The sequence below is a fragment of the Caloenas nicobarica genome, chromosome Z (assembly GCF_036013445.1).
Source record: "Caloenas nicobarica isolate bCalNic1 chromosome Z, bCalNic1.hap1, whole genome shotgun sequence".
NCBI classification, from domain to species: Eukaryota; Metazoa; Chordata; class Aves; order Columbiformes; family Columbidae; genus Caloenas; species Caloenas nicobarica.
In genome coordinates this window covers 28,924,698-28,943,545 of record NC_088284.1, presented here as the reverse complement: position 1 = coordinate 28,943,545, position 18,848 = coordinate 28,924,698, and the positions used below count along the sequence as shown (strand labels likewise).

Here is an 18,848-nt window from a genome sequence, read left to right as displayed (position 1 = left end):
TTTGCTGAATAGAACAGATCATTCGTAGGCTAAGCATCTGCAATTAAAATGTCCATCTACAATTTTTCAAAGCAATTCCTTGCTATTTTCATGACAAACTCAATATATTTCCATTCTGCAAAAAACAGATGTGCTGAACTCAGTCCACATTAACTTTCCTCCTCCTAGAGTGTCACCAGAAACGATCGAATTAGCCACATGGCAAACTGATCACAGCACCACTTCTTGGTTTATGTTCAGTCACCAAATAGCTTGAGATCTGGAAGATAACTTCTGCATCTTATCCCTGTAAATTTGCCATCTCTTCCAGCAACCAGCTTGGAGATTCACTGAGTTATTTATTTCGTTTCCAAAGTCAAGCAGGTCAAATTGTTAGTTTAGCATTTACATTATAGTGAGTCTACAGTTTTTGTCTTGCTGTTCATTACCACAACAGAACTGTATCTCTCTATCACTGCCAGAAAATGGATTATCTACTCAGCTGTTTTTAATTGTGTTTCTGTTATTAACTTCCTAACCTCACCTCTTCTGAGCAAAGGTATGACACAGATAATGTCAAGGTAAGATAACAAAAACATATATATTCTTAATATGTCAAAGATCTGTAAAAGACTTGTTTTCCTCTGGGGACACAAAAATAAAATTTTAAAAATTAGAAACTGATAAAAAAAACATTCTCACCACAACTCTAAACCATCTTCCAGAAGATAGACATGTGGAGGCTGAGAAACATCTGTACTTAGCTGAATAACTGGAAGTAGAAAAGGATAGAGATTTTTGCTGTCTGCTCCCAGGCCCTATAAAAATAAAGAAAAAACCCCATGAAATACTTGAAAAAACCCTCAAGTCAAGCATTTGAAGGACAGCATGTAAAAGATTTCTGATGGTGTCCTATTTGCATACTGTAAATATGCATTCAAGAAGCCAAAGGTTGAACTTGTATCAAATTCGTCCAAAACCAAAATATTTATTCTGATATTCCTGAGCTTTCTCTCAACATGTCTTGAGAAAATTGTGTGTTTTTTAAAAAGAGTAGTTGCCTTTTTCTTTTGCTGATCTACAAGAAAAAATTATAAACAATACACATTACTAAAAATATTAATTGTTTATTGTCTTTCTGGGAAAAGTCACAGCTCTAACAAATACTAAATAACTAAACACTGAATAAAATGTTTTAAAAATCAAGAAAACTATTACTCTTTGGACCTTATCACTTACTACATCTTTACATATTCTGAGATTCAGGAGGAGGGTTTCTTTTCATAGCTACACAAAATTTCAGACTGATGACAGTGATTTATTTTTTTAAGTGACCCATGAGTCATACACAAAGATGTCCAGAGGGGAAAGGGACCTGGGGGTCCTGGTGGACAGCAGGATGACCATGAGCCAGCACTGTGCCCTTGTGGCCAAGAAGGCCAATGGCATCCTGGGGTGGATTAGAAGGGGTGTGATTAGTAGGTCAAGAGAGGTTCTCCTTCCCCTCTACTCTGCCCTGGTGAGACCGCATCTGGAATATTGTGTCCGGTTCTGGGTCCCTCAGTTCAAGAAGGACAGGGAACTGCTGGAGAGAGTCCAGCACAGGGCAACAAAGATGATTAAGAGAGTGGAGCATCTCCCTTATGAGGAAAGGCTGAGGGAGCTGGGTCTCTTTAGCTTGGAGGAGACTGAGGGGTGACCTCATGAATGTTTATAAATACATAAAGGGTGGATGGAGCCAGGCTCTTCTCGGTGACAACCAACAGTAAGACAAGGGGTAATGGGTTCAAGCTGGAACACAAGAGGTTCCACTTAAATTTGAGAAGAAACTTCTTCTCAGTCAGGGTGACGGAACACTGGAACAGGCTGCCCAGGGCGGTTGTGGATTCTCCTTCTCTGGAGACATTCAAAACCCACCTGGACGCCTTCCTGTGTAACCTCATCTAGGTGTTCCTGCTCCGGCAGGGGGATTGGACTAGATGATCTTTTGAGGTCCCTTCCAATCCCTAACATTCTGTGATTCTGTGATGTCTTCTGAAGAATGCAGAGTAAAAATTTTTTTCAACAATCATTTCATAAGAACAGCTTATTAAAAAAATGGGTTAAGATAACTATTGTTATAACTAATCATAAATTAAAAATAAGCCTAAAATCCTAAAAAGAATGGAATTCTTAAATCCGTAACTACTTAATGTTTTGTAATATTACTACTTAAGAGAATTGAGGCTAGTTGAATGCTGGTGTTGCACAGCTATTCTTTTTGGAAACTGTTAAGTTAAAAATTATTTGGTGTGTCTCAGTGAAGGCTTCTTTGTGGAATTATTCATTTAAACATACTTGTCTTAGAAGAAAAAGAAACTTTCATAAATTTGTGTAATTTTTGGGGGTTCACCTATACTTTTGGCCATAGTGCATATTAAAGAAGTCCTTAATACCATGGATTCTGCAAGCAGTATAACTGTGCATGGTTTTATTTGTCAATCTTTTCTCAGGAATGTATTACAACTTATTTGAATTTTTACTGCCAATAGCACAGATATTTCTACATATTTCAAGTTTAAGGATTATTTAGTTATACCAAGAGTTTTTCTTTCACTGATAATAGTTAAAATTACCTGAATTTCTTGTCTCTGGATAAAGCAAGCAGCTAAAAATTTCTACAGGTGTTCAAAATTGTCTGCCATGGTATTACAGTAAACCTCTAGAGGAATTAGAGAACATATTGTACATGTATAGAAAAACAGGGAAGAAAGGCAAATCACCATCAAGAGTCAAAGCTACTCAAACAGACCATCTTAAGTGCCATCATGTGGCACATACAGGACAACCAGGTGATTAGGCCCAGTCAGCATGGGTTTATGAATGGCAGGTCCTGCTTGACCAGCCTGATCTCCTTCTATGACCAGGTGACCTGCTTACTAAGGATTAGGGAAAGGCTGTGGATGTTGTGTACTTACACTTAAGTAAAGCCTTTGACACCATATCTCACAGCATTCTCCTGGAGAAGCTGGCAGCTCATGGCCTGGATGGGTGTACTCTGCGATGGATAAAGAACTGGCTGGAGGGCCAGGCCCAAAGAGTTGTGCTGAATGGAGCCAAATCCAGTTGGTGGCCGGTCATGAGTGGTGTTCCCCAGGGCTCAGTATTGGGGCCAGTTCTGTTTAATCTCTTTATCAATGATCTGGACAAGGGGATCGACTCCATCCTTAATAAGTTTGCAGATGACACCAAGTTGGGTGGCAGTCTTGATCTGCTGGAGGGTAGGAAGGCCATACAGAAGGATCTGGACCAGCTGGATCAATGGGCTGAGGCCAAGTGTAGGAAGTTTAACAAGGCCAAATGCCAGGTCCTGCACTTGGGTCACAACAACCCCAGGCAGCGCTACAGGCTCGGGGAAGAGTGGCTGGAAAGCTGCCTGGCAGAGAGGGATCTGGGGGTGTTGGTCAACAGCCAGCTGAACATGAGCCAGCAGAGTGCCCAGGTGGACAAAAAGGCCAACAGCATCCTGGCTTCTATCAGGAATAGTGTGGCCAGCAGGACTAAGGTAGTGATTGTGCCACTGTACTTGGCACTGGTGAGGCCCCACCTTGAATCCTGTGTTCAGTTTTGGGGCCCTCACTACAAGAAAGACACTGAGGTGGTAACAAGAGTTCAGAGAAGGGTGACGAGGCTGTTGGGAGGTCTGGAGCACAAGTCCGATGAGGAGCAGTTGAGGGAACTGGGGCTGTTTAGCCTGGAGAAAAGGAGGCTGAGGGGAGACCTTATCACTGTCTACAACTGCCTGAAAGGAGGTTGTAGCGTGGAGGGTGTTGGTCTCTTCTCCCAAGTACCAAGTGATAGAACAAGGGGAAATGGCCACAAGTTGTGCCAGGGGAGGTTCAGATTGGATATCAAGAAAAAATTCTTCTCTGAAAGGGTTGTCAGGTATTGGAACAGGCTGCTCAGGAAAGTGGTTGAGTCACAATCCATGGAGGTATTGAAAAGATGTGTAGATCTGACACTTAGGGACTTAGTTTAGTGGTGGATTTGGCAGTGTTAGGTTTACAGTTGGACGGAATGCTCTTAAAGGTCTTTTCAACCTAAACGATTCTATGATTCTAAAAGGTCAAAACTCATTTATCTGAATACAGATTATTAACAACTTCCATTTAGATACGAGGTCGGTCAACATACCTATTAATGTTATATGGCAAAATCTGGGACCAAAAGTTATCTACATTCCTTTAGTTTTGAGAACAGTTAAGATACTAAGTGAACTAAACAAACTTAGCTAAATGAACAACTATGGGTAAATGAAACCTAATGTTGATAAATGCAAGGAATATATCCTAGAAAGGAAAAGTTTGCTACACCACACAGATATACAAAAATAAAATCTACAGAAAAACAATGGTCTGAGAATCACTATTTTCACTGCTATTCTCAATACTACTATCACTTATTTCACTTATAAGCCACAGTCATGAACAAAGGTAAGGTGTTAAAATAGTTCTGACCATTCTGTTTTAAAATGGACATTAGAAAGAGGAGATATTACAGTATAGCTAAAAAATCCATAATGAGCATGGATAAATTCTCAAAAGGAAAAAAAAATATTGAAGAGACTGAAATACAAATAACGGGATGTGATACAAATCTATTATGCTCAGAGTTGATATTTTTCTCTGTTTCATACAATATATGTACAAGGCACAAGAGAACATCATAAAGCTAAGAAGTTTAACAAGGGATGAAATAAAGTATTTTTCCCATATACTATACAAAAATGTTGCAGAAATCATTGCAAAGGGACATAATAGGTATCAGAGGTTAGCAGTAGAAAGGTAATGGTAAAAATGGTAACAGTAACAGTTACGATTTAAACATGTGATGCTAATCTGAATCAAAATGAAAACTGAAAGAACAGGTAAAGTGAAACTTCTTGTGGTGGCCCATATCTTGGCCTGTGATTTAAAAGTGGCTCATGTTTACAGAAAGTTTAACATCAAAATAGAAATTTCACATCTCTGGAGCTGAATTTAAAGTAACAGGGAAACGTGCCTACACAGCAGAACCAAGTCAGAACCGCACATAACAACTGTACGAAGAGATCAAGACTCCTAGTGCTGGCTGGGAAACACAGGGAGCTAGAACAAGCTCTTTCACATAAGGTCACTAAAGGAGGTTTAATTCCAAGATTACAAAATCAAAACCCTCCACAAACACAAGCAGATCTGCCTAAAGAACTGCTTTTACCAAACCAGCCCCTGAAAACAAAACAGATTAGTGCTTCATATTAACCATGTTTATCTTCACTATCAGAGAACCATGTTTTTATTATAAGACTAGAAACGTTTAGAAATAGCCTACAAAACCAAAATATACCTTAATTTTACCTCTATATAGACACAAACACAGAGTACATGTAGGCATGTCTGAGAAAGAACTCTAAGAGATACTGACAACGTTTATTGGATTCTGACCCCTTACCTGGACAAGATGGATGAGGGTGGTTAAAATTGCGCATCGAAGCATATTGTGCTCCTCACTCTGTTTCCAAAGGAGTGGTAAATACTGAATCAAACAGTCTACATATGGTCGTATCTGAAGTTCAGAACACAAATTCGCTTCTTAATGTGTGAAACAAGGCCATTAATTTATCCCAAGCATAATTTCTGAAATATTTAAGACCTGCTTTTGTCACAGTAAAAATAAAAATTTTGCTTTGATTTACTCCTCTTTCCTCTTCCTAAAACACCATTTTCCATGTTCTGTGACTGAAGTCACTTCTGACTGCACAGCGGTTTGAGAAGAACATACTATCTATGGTAAAATTTGTGCATGGCAATGAGGCTTAAGCAGAAAACAGAACACAAACAACACTTGATTTGATAGCCAGAGATATTTTCATATTAATATATGCTTCACTTAGACAGGAGTCCTAAACAACAGTATTCTTTAAGATGAGCAGGAACAGTCTCATGAAAAAAAAAAAATACTGAATAGCCTCTGATGTTACCCATGCTTTGAGCAGGGGTTGGACCACATAACCTCCAGAAGTTCATCCCAACCTGATTTTTTTCTGTGATGCTCTACAATATTAAAAGGTTAATCTGTTTGTCTTCGAAAGTATTTAATTAGGAATTAACCTAAACGGACTTAAACATTCTTTCTCAAATTGTTTTTTCTGCTTCTTCTCTAGCTGATCCAAAATTCAGGGAAATCTGCTGTTGTGTGGACTTTCCTTACAGCAGACAATTAGGAAAGCTACATTTGGCTCTCAGACAGGATTCCTTGTGGAAAGAGGAGATAAACTCAAAACCATGCATTATTTCTGTCCTTAATACAGCAATACTGAAAAAATAACCTGACACAAAAATCAATCAACAGTTCATTTTCAATTCTGCAAAAGCATCTTCAATTTCTTTACATTTGAGCTGAAGAATATACTTTAACACTAAGAAGAAAGCACTAAAAATACATGTGAACTTGAAACTCTTCATGCGGTTAGGAGACTGCTGTATAGGCAATTGTAATCCATATCAGTGCCGATGAGATTACAAATTTAACTGCATAGTTCCTGGGACTGTGAAGCATTTTGACCCCCAAAATGTCTCTTAATATGTAAGATTTAATAAAATGCTAGTTTAAATATGAGACAATTAGATTTGAGAGTGAAAATTAAAAAAAGAAAACCAAAAGAAATGCATTAAGATAAGCAGTAAAAGTCTTCCTGTACTCTAAAAGATGAGCCAATACAAAAATACAATGAATAAAGAAAAGCAGTAACCAAGCAAGAACATGTTACAAAAAAGATAAATGAGAACTGGAAAAGGAAAAGAGAACCAAGGAATGCAAATAATGCAGGCATTGACCATAACAATAACCAGTCTATTAATCAATTAGATTTTTCACTATTTTTGTATAAAGCAAAAAGTCATTCTCTGAATTCATAGTAGAAAGTTAACACTGAAGACTGTAAAAAAAATACCTGCATATTCACTCTTTCAATTACACAAGACAGAACGTGAAGAACATGCATTTTGGTGTCACACTGTGTTACTTCCTGAAGCAGCTGAAAAAGCAGTGTAAACATGGGTTCCAGATACTGAAAGAAAAATAAACAGCTACAGATTAGACCATCAAAAATACAATTGGTGACCTGAATTGGTGTTTTTTTACATACGCTTACCACTCTAAGACATCTGTGAACTTTGAAAGACAATTACAAAGTATGTGAAATGTTACTTTTTCATTGGGAAAAAGGCACACTAGCCAATCACACTAACCAATCACTACCTAAAACAAAATAAAAAGATTCAGATAGACTCTTTCATAACAGTTCAAATGTGATCAAGTTTGAACATAAACCATTCTGATGTTTGGGCAAGTATAAACATTACTTCACAGATAAAACACTATAAAGCTGAAGGGCATCTCTCCAGAAGGAGCACTTTGTTAGGGTCAAAGCAAAGGTACGCTCTTCCAGCTTTTGGGTCACAGATGAAATTTAGATACTGAACAGTGTAGATGCACTCTGCATTTTTGTTTTGTTCATTCACAAGAGAGTTGTAATTAACAGGGAAGTCATAATCAAATGAGAAATAAAATGCACCTGCTAAGTTTCAGTGATCAAAATAAGTGTTGTATGTTTAGCTTAACATTTCATTGTTTACTTTATGACAACAGTAATGACCACTGTAAAGAACATAAACGTAGGAGACCAAGAAAGTTTATGTTTTTAAGGTGCTATTTTAACCACGCACTTATATTTAATATTTGTGTGAAACAGCAGGTTGAAAAGTACCATGTGAAACAGGCATTGGAAAGTCATGTTGGTGAGACTTGTTATTGTCATAGCATGAAGAAACTTAGCATCTGGTAAAACATATATATATATACACATATATATATACACGCAGAGAGAGAGAGAGAGAACTACACACAATGCTAGGAAGTTGTAATAGTGATAATAGCGACACGTTTTGAATTGCCTGTCTGTATATTGCACATCAGCAATCTTAGCAGGAACAGTATGAGTTTTTACATGTTTTGGCCTAAGAAGACTGAAAAAAAAAACCCATACACACACACACTCATTACTAGATACTGTGGTTTGAAATGAAACTGGACATTTTTTCCTCCTTTCCTCTATAGATCTATCTTGTCAACAGAATATGTTCATATAAACGGTCTTACCGGTAGGAACTGGTCAGTTCTGAATTCAAAGTCATCTACAGGTAAATAACCATTAAGAAAAAATAATACAGACTGCAGAGGGACACGAGACTCAAATAAGCAAATATTCCATGGATACTACCAAATCCTTCATATTATAATTTTCGTGTAAGTTTTAAGTTTTTTATTTTCCAGTAACTCTGAATTGAGAGCTAATCGAACATCTTTGTCAGTAAAGGATATCTAACTTCAGTGTCGTAGCTGTCTCAATACGGACCTGAAAAAAGAAAAGTAAAGATGCATCATGCATATGTCCAGTAAACATATTGTTTATCAACATAATATCTGACAATATCAAATCAGTTGCTGTTTTGGCACTTGAATAATTCTGTCTGTTCTGTCACTTGCTAAGAAATGTAGTTAGTTCAACTCCAACATTTCCATTTTAGTACCCTTTACAGTTTATTTGTCATTGCTGAAGTGGTACCACCTGGAGAAACTACTCAGGTAAAACCTTCATGAAGGTCAAGAAAGAATTAAACAAGACTGTAGCCTGTGACAAAAACTCTTGCAACAGAGAAGGATTTTAACTTGGGATTATCTCATGGCTTGCTGTCACTCATAAAGCACAGACTGAAATAAAGTCAGGAAGTTAGCATGTTCTTCCCTGGTAGATGTTCAGATGCTCCAAAAGTGTCAACTAAAAACAGTCACAAGACTGACACAGAAACACATCCTGCTCTGCTAAAGCTGTCTGGAATCACTGAAAAAACTGTTATGACTGCCATAACAAATTAGCTCGATTTGTTGGCTGCTAGGTCTGTCTATTTAAAAATTAAAATAAAATAAAATAAAATAAAATAAAGAGAAAGAAAGAAACAATTGCAAAACCAGCTTCTCAACTCAACCCTGCCTGCTGGTCTGCTGAAATTGTAGCTTAAAACCACAGAGTTGTACTCAACCAGCCTAGCAACAAATGCCGTTTATCATATTCTGTTAGCACATAACTGTTGTTGATGCTAAAATAATACTGTATACTGCAGGGACTAGTCACAGAATAACCCTGTTTGACCTACACAAACTGTTCATTTGTTTATAAATTATTTATCTCCAGACCCTTCACAACTTCTTACAAAAACCAGACTGTCACTATTGTCGTTCATTTTCCCACTGATGTAATCATCTAGTGATTATCTTAAGAGCTTGTTTTATGTCTTGACCTTTTTGTTCAACATCTCAACAATTAAATACCCCCACAGCTTCCCAACAGATTCTCTCTTGCAAAACAACAGACTGTAAGGTGTGAAGTTCTCAATCAAGTTTACACAAGGTATGGTATTTATGTTTCAGCTGTGTTTACAGAACATTATTTATACTTACCACTAAGTCCTGGTCTTGAAGCAAGTTACGAATTGCCTCATATAACATAGGTCTCAAGTCTGATTTGAATTTTACAGAAATCCACTGCCCAATCAGCCAAATTACTCGTCGCCGTATTGGTTTATACCTTTAAAAGTGGAGGAAAAAAAAAAATTGTACTCATTAACTCATTATATTTGCCGTTGTAGAACACTTTGATGAAATAGAAAACTAACAATCACAAGGAAAATATTATTCCCCAATAGAAGATTTAGTTTGTCAAGACCAATCTTAGAACTTTAATGCAGAAATTTTTTCATCAAAATTCTTTACTAGAAGGCACAGGAAACACCAGCTTAGTCAGAAAAAGGTAACTCTCATCTTAAATGACTGAATCTTGAAGATCTCAGTGGAGCTATAGTTTATTCTGCACATAGCACACCAATAAACCAAACTAAAAATAAATCTTACATTTATTACCACCATCATGGAGTCTACTGTGATCACCATACTTTCCAGCAATTTCATTGACATTCCTTTTACACTAAAAATTTTAGGTCCAATACAACTTAAAAATGCAAACTTAAGTACTGCATTACAGCAACTGCCACAGTATTTTGTGTCATCAGTCTAAGACTATTCTCAGAAAGAATTGACATTACCTAATCTTGCACCACTACTGCAATAAAGGTACAAACCAAACAGCTTTCGAGTCAATACAAAGAAGCAAGAACCAGAAAGGCAACGAGCTGGATTACCTAACATAATGATTAAGAAAAGCATTCCACAGAGCTGCTGTTTTTCTCCACTGATTATAAGAGCTGATGGGCAAAAGCAGCTCAAATTTAAATGTTTAACTTGCAGACATATAAAATTAGGCAAGATGAACCCCATCCGCAGAATTTCAAGTAAATTATTTTGCTTTATTATCCTAAATGTATTTTTCATTTTATGAACTTCTGTCATGTAAGCCATTAAGACAGCAATTTAAACTGACACTATCAAGGCTTCTTTATATTTAATAAACGTGATATAGTAAACATTCCAATAACCATGAGATAGTTAACAAAGCACAACTTCAGAAAACATGAAAGCTGTGGAAGTTGCATGTATATAGCAGTCCATTAGACTGGAACATAAAGTTAATGAGGAATAACAATTCAGTGTTGCCTGAGACGTACTGAGTTGCAGCGAAGCATGAACAACCCATGCTGAAACATGACTTACACAACATGTTGCCTTACTAACATGTCCTTCTATTTATTCCAGAAGCTGTGATGATACAACTTCTTCTATTCTTAGACAGCTCGTGCCTGATACATAACCTTGTAAAAATCAGAATATTACAAAAGAGGTTTGTTTTGAGATTGGCGTTGGATAGTTTTCAAACAACTACCACATAAAGAAAAGTTTTAAATGACCTAAGTCTCCTGATACAAAGGATTTTCAACTCTGGTGACATCTGTTGTATAATTCATACATCCTACCTGTATCTTTATATTCTTTCTCTCTCCCTGGTAGAGAAAAAGATAGTGTGCTTTTGGGTTGTTGGTTTTTTGTTTGGGTTTTTTTTGGGGGGGGGCGGGGGAAGGGGGACGGTGCAGGGGAGCGGTGTTTGAGTTTTGGTGTTATTGTTTGTTCATAGGTGCTAATTTTTGAGGTCCTACATTTTCTACAGTCACTCCTGGGAAAAGCTCACCTCTTAGAACATCATTAGCTTTTACGATAAGAGCATACAGTAAGTATAAGCAGATGGAGCCTGCTGGACATAAATATCTCGTGGGAAAAGTGACCATATTGCAAAATAAGGCAGTTTCTGCTGCAATAGTCATAGGAGAGTAGCTTTACGTGGTCTGTACAGCATTCAGCCACTCAAGTGCAAACTATCTCGCTTGATACCAAAGTATTAAGTGTGACATTGATACCTTCTCTCTCAGCAGGAAAAGTTGTTTTAGGATTGAATTATCGTGAGAGATTGTATTCAGTAAAGTGTTTTCATATTACGGGAAAGTTTCTCCTTACTCTGTACAAAACTAAATACCATAGCAAGTGATAAATTTGGCAATACAATGTTTCTAAATATCTTTAAGAATATTTTTTCATTAATCCTATATTTCTCCTACTGCTGTGGCCACAGTTGACAGTCTCACTATCAACAGACAATGAAACATTCAAAGAAAACAAAACACAGCAAACTTTACTGTCACTGCTGACAACGCATAGGTTTGTGTTCCCAGACACGAACCAATTTGTGAACAAGTATGCTAATCACCACGGGACACTCGGTAGGACAGCAGATCATGCCTTCCAATCTGCTTTATCTCAAAGGCATATATATTCCTGAAGCTGTTGTTAAAGCAGCACTCCAATCAAACTACTACCACAGTCTCCTTCATTGCCGTGGTGGTCTCCAGCACTGCTGATAGTAGAAGCAGCTGAAGCAAATGAGGCTTCAAACTGTCGGACGACTTCTACTACAAGCTTCTGTCCCCCCAGGAATTTCATCCTGAGATATCAAAAATGCCAACCAAATGGCTAGATCAGGTGTCTTCCCTACTGTAAATACAACCATATCAACCGCAGAAGACTTTTCTCGGTTTTACTTAATGCTATATGGGTGGATGGCATAAAAATGCCAAAGCTACAAACACTGTGGCAGTTTTATTCAGAGATCAATGCTGAGGAGGTACAACAAAAAAAAAAAGATCAGTCATATATACAAGATCTCTCATTTTTTCCTGCTCTTCTGTCATTTAGCCTGTTAGAGTACTTGGCCACTGGTAAAAGAAAGGTGAAGTTGAGATCATACAAAAAAAACCCAATGAGAAAAAGAATAAAAACTTTAGGAGACTGCAGGTAAACAACTGTGGCACTTACCCTGTGACTCTGAAGTAAGGTTAGATATCCAAAAGTAAAGAATTCATTTTTAAGAAATATATTATAATGCAAAGAAGCATTTCAATATTTGTAAGTGCACCAGGATCTTCCACTCTACCTTAAATTGAACTGTATTTGTAAAGAAAGTGTCTATAATTGGCATTTGGAAAATTGGCATTATGGAAAATAATTTACAACTTATAGTAGCTCCTAAGGGTATTAGCAAACAAATTAGTATAAATTTCAGTTAACAATTATGTGTGGTAAGATTAATGGCAAATACAAAGAAAAGAAATAGTAAAATTCTTCAAAGGCCATCAGGGTCACTGCCAATGACTCAGGAGAAAAACAGGAAATACTTATTCAGAGCCAAAGGGTGACTGAGAACTCATCAGATGAGGATTAGCACGTACAATAGCAGTTACTGTCCTTCCCCTGAGGAAGCATGACAGTTTCAGGAACAGGGAGGAACACTCTTCTAGGCAGTTGCAGACACAGACTGAGATGCCAAAAGCATCTTTCAAAACATCCTATGGCATCCACTAAACAAAACAAAGGTTTTCATGTGAAGGCCATCCAAGTGAAGGAAACCTTGGTGAGAAGGGAAACCCCCAGCAGATGTGCCCTGTACTACTTTCGATGTAGAACCAGCCTGTAATCATTCACGCTTTACAACACAACACAAATCCTCACTTCCCCACTTCACTGCTGGCAAAATCAACTGAAGAGCACTACAGAGAGATTTTATTGAAACGAGCAGAGAAGAACAAATCACAGTTTTGGCTGAGCTACAGTTTTAGAGAGATTTCCACAGATTGCAGTTGGCCTTTGCTGCCTAAAGGCCTCTGGGGTCTCAGAAGGCCTACATATCTTTCTTTAAATGAGCCAAGGTGGCTGTCCTGAGAAAGTTTAGTCAACTCAAATATATGCAAGAGGACAGACATATTATTTTTACACAACCCTGGAAGTAACTGCCACGTAAACAGAAAATGTCATGAACGCTATTGCTTCTGTGACTGTATCAGCTATCAATATCTATTTCATACCACTGCTCATTTATTTGATACGTTTAAATGTTGAGTATTTTTCAAACCTGAAATTATTTGACATTATATATTAAAAGATTTGTATCAACAGTTCATATTTAAATGAAGGCATAACAAACCAAGGTGTTTACCTGTTGTGAGAAACCTGTAGTTCTGCCAACAGTTGATTTTTAAACCACTGATCGAAATCCACACTGTCAAATAGCTCATACGCAGCCAGTCCAACTGCATTAAACACTGGGAAAAATATATATTTATTCTTATTGTTTGCTTAAATACTAAATGATTTTAATATTAAATAATCAGACTAATTTAAGTTTCTGAAAACATTTTTGATAACCTGAACATAATAAAGAAAACAAAACTAAAGCATAACTTTCTGAAGAAAGGTATTATCAGACTATGGTAAAGTGAACTCTGGAAGAACGTTTAGTAAAAGAAAGGTATTACAGAAGAAAGTTCAAAGACATAAGACCAGTGAAGATCTTATTGTGACATCAGTAATTGTTCCATTAGAGGTCTTAGTCAACTCTTCTCTTTTGCCATAAAATCTCCTTACTTGTACAATGGACAGAGTATCTCCATGGAAGCCCTGTAGCTCACTTATTTGCAGAAAGGAAAGGGCAGGACAGTAATGGAGACTGTCTGGCTAAGGATTTGTTTCACAAAAAAGGTGAAAAAAGCACCATATTTTTACATAAGTATTTTGAAAATACTGACACCAAGGAGAAATAGGATTTAGGTCTTACTCTCCCAGTGTCTTAAAAAACATCTTGCAAATTTATCCTGTAATTTTTAAGAAGTCAAGCACATACACAAAAGCAGCTCTGTTACTTCAAAGGTAAAGTAAAATTTAATTTACCAGCATCTTTAATCAGTATAGCACTGGTATCTTCCATGTTGGTAGGCCCTACAAGACGAAGTTAAAATAAAGAAAAAAACGTAACTAAAACAAAGAACACAAGCAATTTGGCACTAAGGATACTGTGAAACAAGACTGCCTCACTATTTTTGTTTTATTCTTAAGTCCAGTTATTTCAGTTTCCATATTTTTTCAGGCAATATATATAATCAAGTCTCAACTATAATCAAGTCTCTGCTTTCATGCTCTATTTTTCATGGACTTCTTTGGGACTGAACATTTTTAACAGCAACACAGAAGGCAGAAGCATGTATTTTAAATGAACAGACTCAAAACTCACAAATTGCTGAAGACTGTCGACCATGTGGCACTATTTCCAACAGTTCCTATACATTTTATAGATGTATGCTTGTGTACTTACACTTTATAAGTAAATTTTTTCCAAAATCTTAAGAATTAATGAATAGTTAATACCATCTAGTACTTTAACAGAAGAAAAAAAAAAGGTGGCAAGCATACACGTATCTTTGATCATGGAATTATTAACTTCCATAACTCTTGGAAAAAAACAAAATAACTGTTAACTCTGTTGTAAGGATACAGCAGAGCAAGCCATCCTGAAACTTATGTGCACAAAGAGATTCTGGATGTGAAGTCAGGAAACATGCTCAGAATATGAGTATTTATTTCTATTTTTAATAGAAAGTACTGATCCATTCTAATAAGGACAAATATAAAATGTTTTAAGTCAGGTGAGATAAAACGTGGGGAAACAACCAAAGCCAAAATGACAGGGAAAACAAAGCAGTAGCTACCACTCATTATCTTCCATGGCCACTATAAAACTCATTTTGGGGATGCAGAAAACCTGACTCATTCCTCAGTCTATGAAGACTTCAGTCATCTGAGGGATGGACACCTCTGCTGTGAGGACAGGCGGAGGGAATTGCGGTTGTTCAGCCTCGGAGAAGAGAAGGCTCTGGGGAGACCTTATTGCAGCCTTTCACCCTGTTCTGATAGCACAAGGGGAAATAGTTTTAAACTGAAAGAGGAGGGATTCAAGCTAGACATGAGGAAGAAATCTTTTACAATGAGGGTGGTGAAACACTGGCACAGGTTGCCCAGAGAGGTGGGAGATGCCCCATCCCTGGAGACATTCCAGGTCAGGCTGAATGTGGCTCTGAGCAACCTGATCTAGCTGAAGATGTCCCTGCTCATTGCAGGGGGGTTGGACTAGATGACCTTTGAAGGTCCCTTCCAACCCAAACTATTCCATGATTCAAACAGAAAAACACTAAATTTTCTAAGCAGATTTGGAAATCTTCATATGTGGAAAGCCCTCTACACTCTCCAAAATGATAGCATAACTTGAACTTTTTCTTTTAAAGTTTTTTTTTCCCAAAGATTTTTGCAGAGGTATGGCAGAATTACCATAGACTGCCTTGCAACATTTGAACAGAAAGCTCCCAGTAAAAAGCAACCTACAGAATTTATTAATTTATTGGCAACTATTCTCAAGAAAGCCTCAAACCTCACACAAGTAGAAAAGCCTCAATCTTTGCCAGTCATCTAAAAGAGTTACAATGAAAAGGAAAGAATCCTTAGGATTTCCTTTTCCTATATATACATTGCATTTCCTTTATGGTAGGTTTAAAAATAATTTTAAAATATTAACACATTCTTTCAAAAATATATAATGAATGCACTATATATAATTAGATATCACAAACTTTTTTAACAGTTGACAAAAGTGAATGTAAAGAATTCTACATTTTACAGCTCCTTTATTTGTTAAAGAACTTACCCTGTAGACTGTGAACCATTTCTAACAGCACAGGGCTAAGAGTCTGATTATATTCATGGAAAATATCAATAAAAAGAACTTCCGTGCATGGCTGAAAAAATAAAATACCTGGTTTAGAATCTATCAAAATAAAGGCTATTATTATACATTTTATGCTGAAATTTGTAAGTGCCGAATATCTTGTACCAAAGATCATTTAAAATGCAATAAACTGTAGCAAAATTAATATCATATGAAATACCACTCTTATTATACAGTATGCTTAACTCTTGCAAGATTTTGATGGCTGAATCTATACCAGCCAGTTCTGTGGTAGAAGAACAATGGATCTCGGGAGTGATACAGCTGGTGTTGAGGAGCCAGTGACCACACTGTAGGTATGTCACCATTTCTTTTTGGATTAGCTCTGGTTGAGTCGTCTGGACTGAATAACCAGTTGCCCTTGGAACACACTAGAAGCACAGGGTTTTGGTTTTTAGTTTTAAAACGAAAGTAACTCAGTAAATAAACTTCAAGATCTCTCTGCAAAGCAAATCCCAGCAGTGATAACTGGGAGATTCAATACAACACAGCACATTTTTGATCTGAACTAAGATGCTAACGTAGATGCATCTGAAACTTTCTTCATTCATGTCTACTAACAAAGTCATAAGCGATAATACAAGTTACCAGTTCAAAGAAGGAACAACTGGTTTAATAACCATCAGATATTATACAATACAAATGCTGAAGCAGACTCCTTTTACCTCCCTCCTCAAACATGAAGTGCATAGTTTCCAGTGTATTTCAGCATGTTTGAACATTGATAAATGAACAAAGTTTATACTAACTTTAATGAAATTTTTTTAACTAAAGATTTTTTTGGAAAGCATGAGCTTATCTTTCTATCAACTATCATCTCTCTTGGTTACAAGACTATCAAGAAATGCATCCAGAAACACTGAATGGTTTTCTTTCAAACTGAAAGACTTACTCTGAGGCTGTACTTCCAAGAATCTCCTCCTGTCTCTTCCACTGCTGTAATTTCACAAAAAAAAAAAAAGAGTATTATTTCAACTACAGTTCAAATAAAGTTTAGTAGGTAGACATTTGAAGACATCTGAATATCACAGACTACTGAGAAATTTCTCATCAGGAAAACAATCTCTAGAGGGAATATTTGTCCATGTAACAAGACTGCAGAAAACAGCCAGTATTGCAGTAGGAAATTTACAGAGGCAATGTGGATATGAAACTCCAGTATCTAAATAAACTGCAGCCAAATATACAACACATTTCTTACTGAAGCTTTCTGGGTCCTCTTCCCACATCATTAGTTCTTCCTTTGTCAACAGGAAATAGTGAGTGACTAATCTCCTACATATTTCCATTAGTGTTGGATATGTGAAAAATGCTGTCTTTATCTTATGTGCTTCAAGAGTTTCAGGACTGCTATCTGAAATAAAACATAAAAATTCCAAGTTACAATTAAGTGTCTTAATGATCATATAAATAAACTGCTGGATAATAAATTCTTATTCTCAGAAAAAAACCTGACTACTGGTTTTAGTCAATTACAGCAAACACCCCAGTTTATCAAGCAAGGAAAGCTGCATTAAACCATTTGATGAAAACTAATTCCATACCTCAGGACTTTTAAAAATCAGTTCAATGAAAACTAAAACTATCAACAAAGTTTCACGCTTCTTGTGGATTCAAAATTACTTTAGCAAGTCAGTGTCTATAAATATTAATATTTTAACCATCAAAATAAGAATTATCAATATAGAGACAGAAGTGTACATTTTTAACTATTGAAGCATTAAGTGCTTCAGAAGAATGTCTTAAAGGAGTTTTAGTGTGGGAATAACTAGCAAAATGTTTTTCAAGATATAAAAATGTTTACGGTAACTAGCGGCAGTACCTTCAATGTTTTTGGATGGCTTGTAAGCATAATTTTTTACAATCATCTTAATGAGATTCATGCACTGTACAATAAACCGCTCAAATACAATTCCTTCGCCAGCCTCTGTGAATACATAGCTTACAGCAAACTCCAATGACCTCTGAATCAAAGGGGTGAATGAAAAAGGATGTTGATCCAGGAAGTCCAAAAGCTAAAAATTAAGGAAGCAGAAGAGCAAGAAAGATGTATCAAATGACTTTTTATGCAAGTCTTTTATTAAATGCTTTCATAAACTAGTTCTCAAAAAAAAGTGCTAATTTACATAAAATACAAAACTGACTGCAGACAGTAAATTAGGAAAAGATCAGTATCAATGTCTAATGAAGCACTATTTTGCCCTGAAATTCTTGACTCATGTTCAAATTTTTTTTTTTTAATTTTCAACTTGAGCAGCTTGCTAGCAACATAGTATGTAAATCATATCGGCCATACTTAAAACTCTGAATGTTTAAGTACATAATTCATCCCTCCTAGAATTATTCTAAGTAAAAGAGGCATGCAGAAAAAAAAAATTATTTGTTTTTCTCCCCCTCCACTGCAGTACAGCATTTTCTTCTTCAGCTTAGCTTTTCCAACTAATAGTCTAGAATGCACTGGTGAATTATTTTAATGAACTCTACTACTGCAAAAATGCTTAAGCCTAAATTCTTGTACCTGAATTTCTACAGGTGGTAGGTTATTAAATAGTGTATTTTCTCTTCAAGTCTATAAAAAAGAAGCATACGCCTCACATGCTTTACTTGTTAGTTCAACATAGGAAGTACTACAATAAACACTAAGAACGTTGGGTCAGAACACCTCCAGTTCAATTTTAGTGAA

The 18,848-nt window shown here is 36.5% G+C and overlaps 1 protein-coding gene across 1 annotated transcript in view; it reads right to left on the bottom strand.

Annotated features, from left to right (window-relative positions):
* Nucleotides 1-18,848, bottom strand: part of IPO11 (importin 11) — an 83,427-nt gene that overhangs the window by 38,342 nt on the left and 26,237 nt on the right. Inside the window, exons 12-23 of the mRNA XM_065657016.1 lie at nucleotides 17,988-18,180; nucleotides 17,367-17,519; nucleotides 17,058-17,101; nucleotides 16,085-16,175; nucleotides 14,281-14,328; nucleotides 13,550-13,655; nucleotides 9,517-9,643; nucleotides 8,380-8,413; nucleotides 8,158-8,198; nucleotides 6,950-7,066; nucleotides 5,449-5,562; nucleotides 682-797 (exon numbers count right to left, since the gene is read on the bottom strand). Coding sequence (XP_065513088.1) covers nucleotides 682-797; nucleotides 5,449-5,562; nucleotides 6,950-7,066; nucleotides 8,158-8,198; nucleotides 8,380-8,413; nucleotides 9,517-9,643; nucleotides 13,550-13,655; nucleotides 14,281-14,328; nucleotides 16,085-16,175; nucleotides 17,058-17,101; nucleotides 17,367-17,519; nucleotides 17,988-18,180 — 1,184 coding nt within the window. The remainder of the gene's footprint in view (nucleotides 1-681; nucleotides 798-5,448; nucleotides 5,563-6,949; nucleotides 7,067-8,157; nucleotides 8,199-8,379; nucleotides 8,414-9,516; nucleotides 9,644-13,549; nucleotides 13,656-14,280; nucleotides 14,329-16,084; nucleotides 16,176-17,057; nucleotides 17,102-17,366; nucleotides 17,520-17,987; nucleotides 18,181-18,848) is intronic.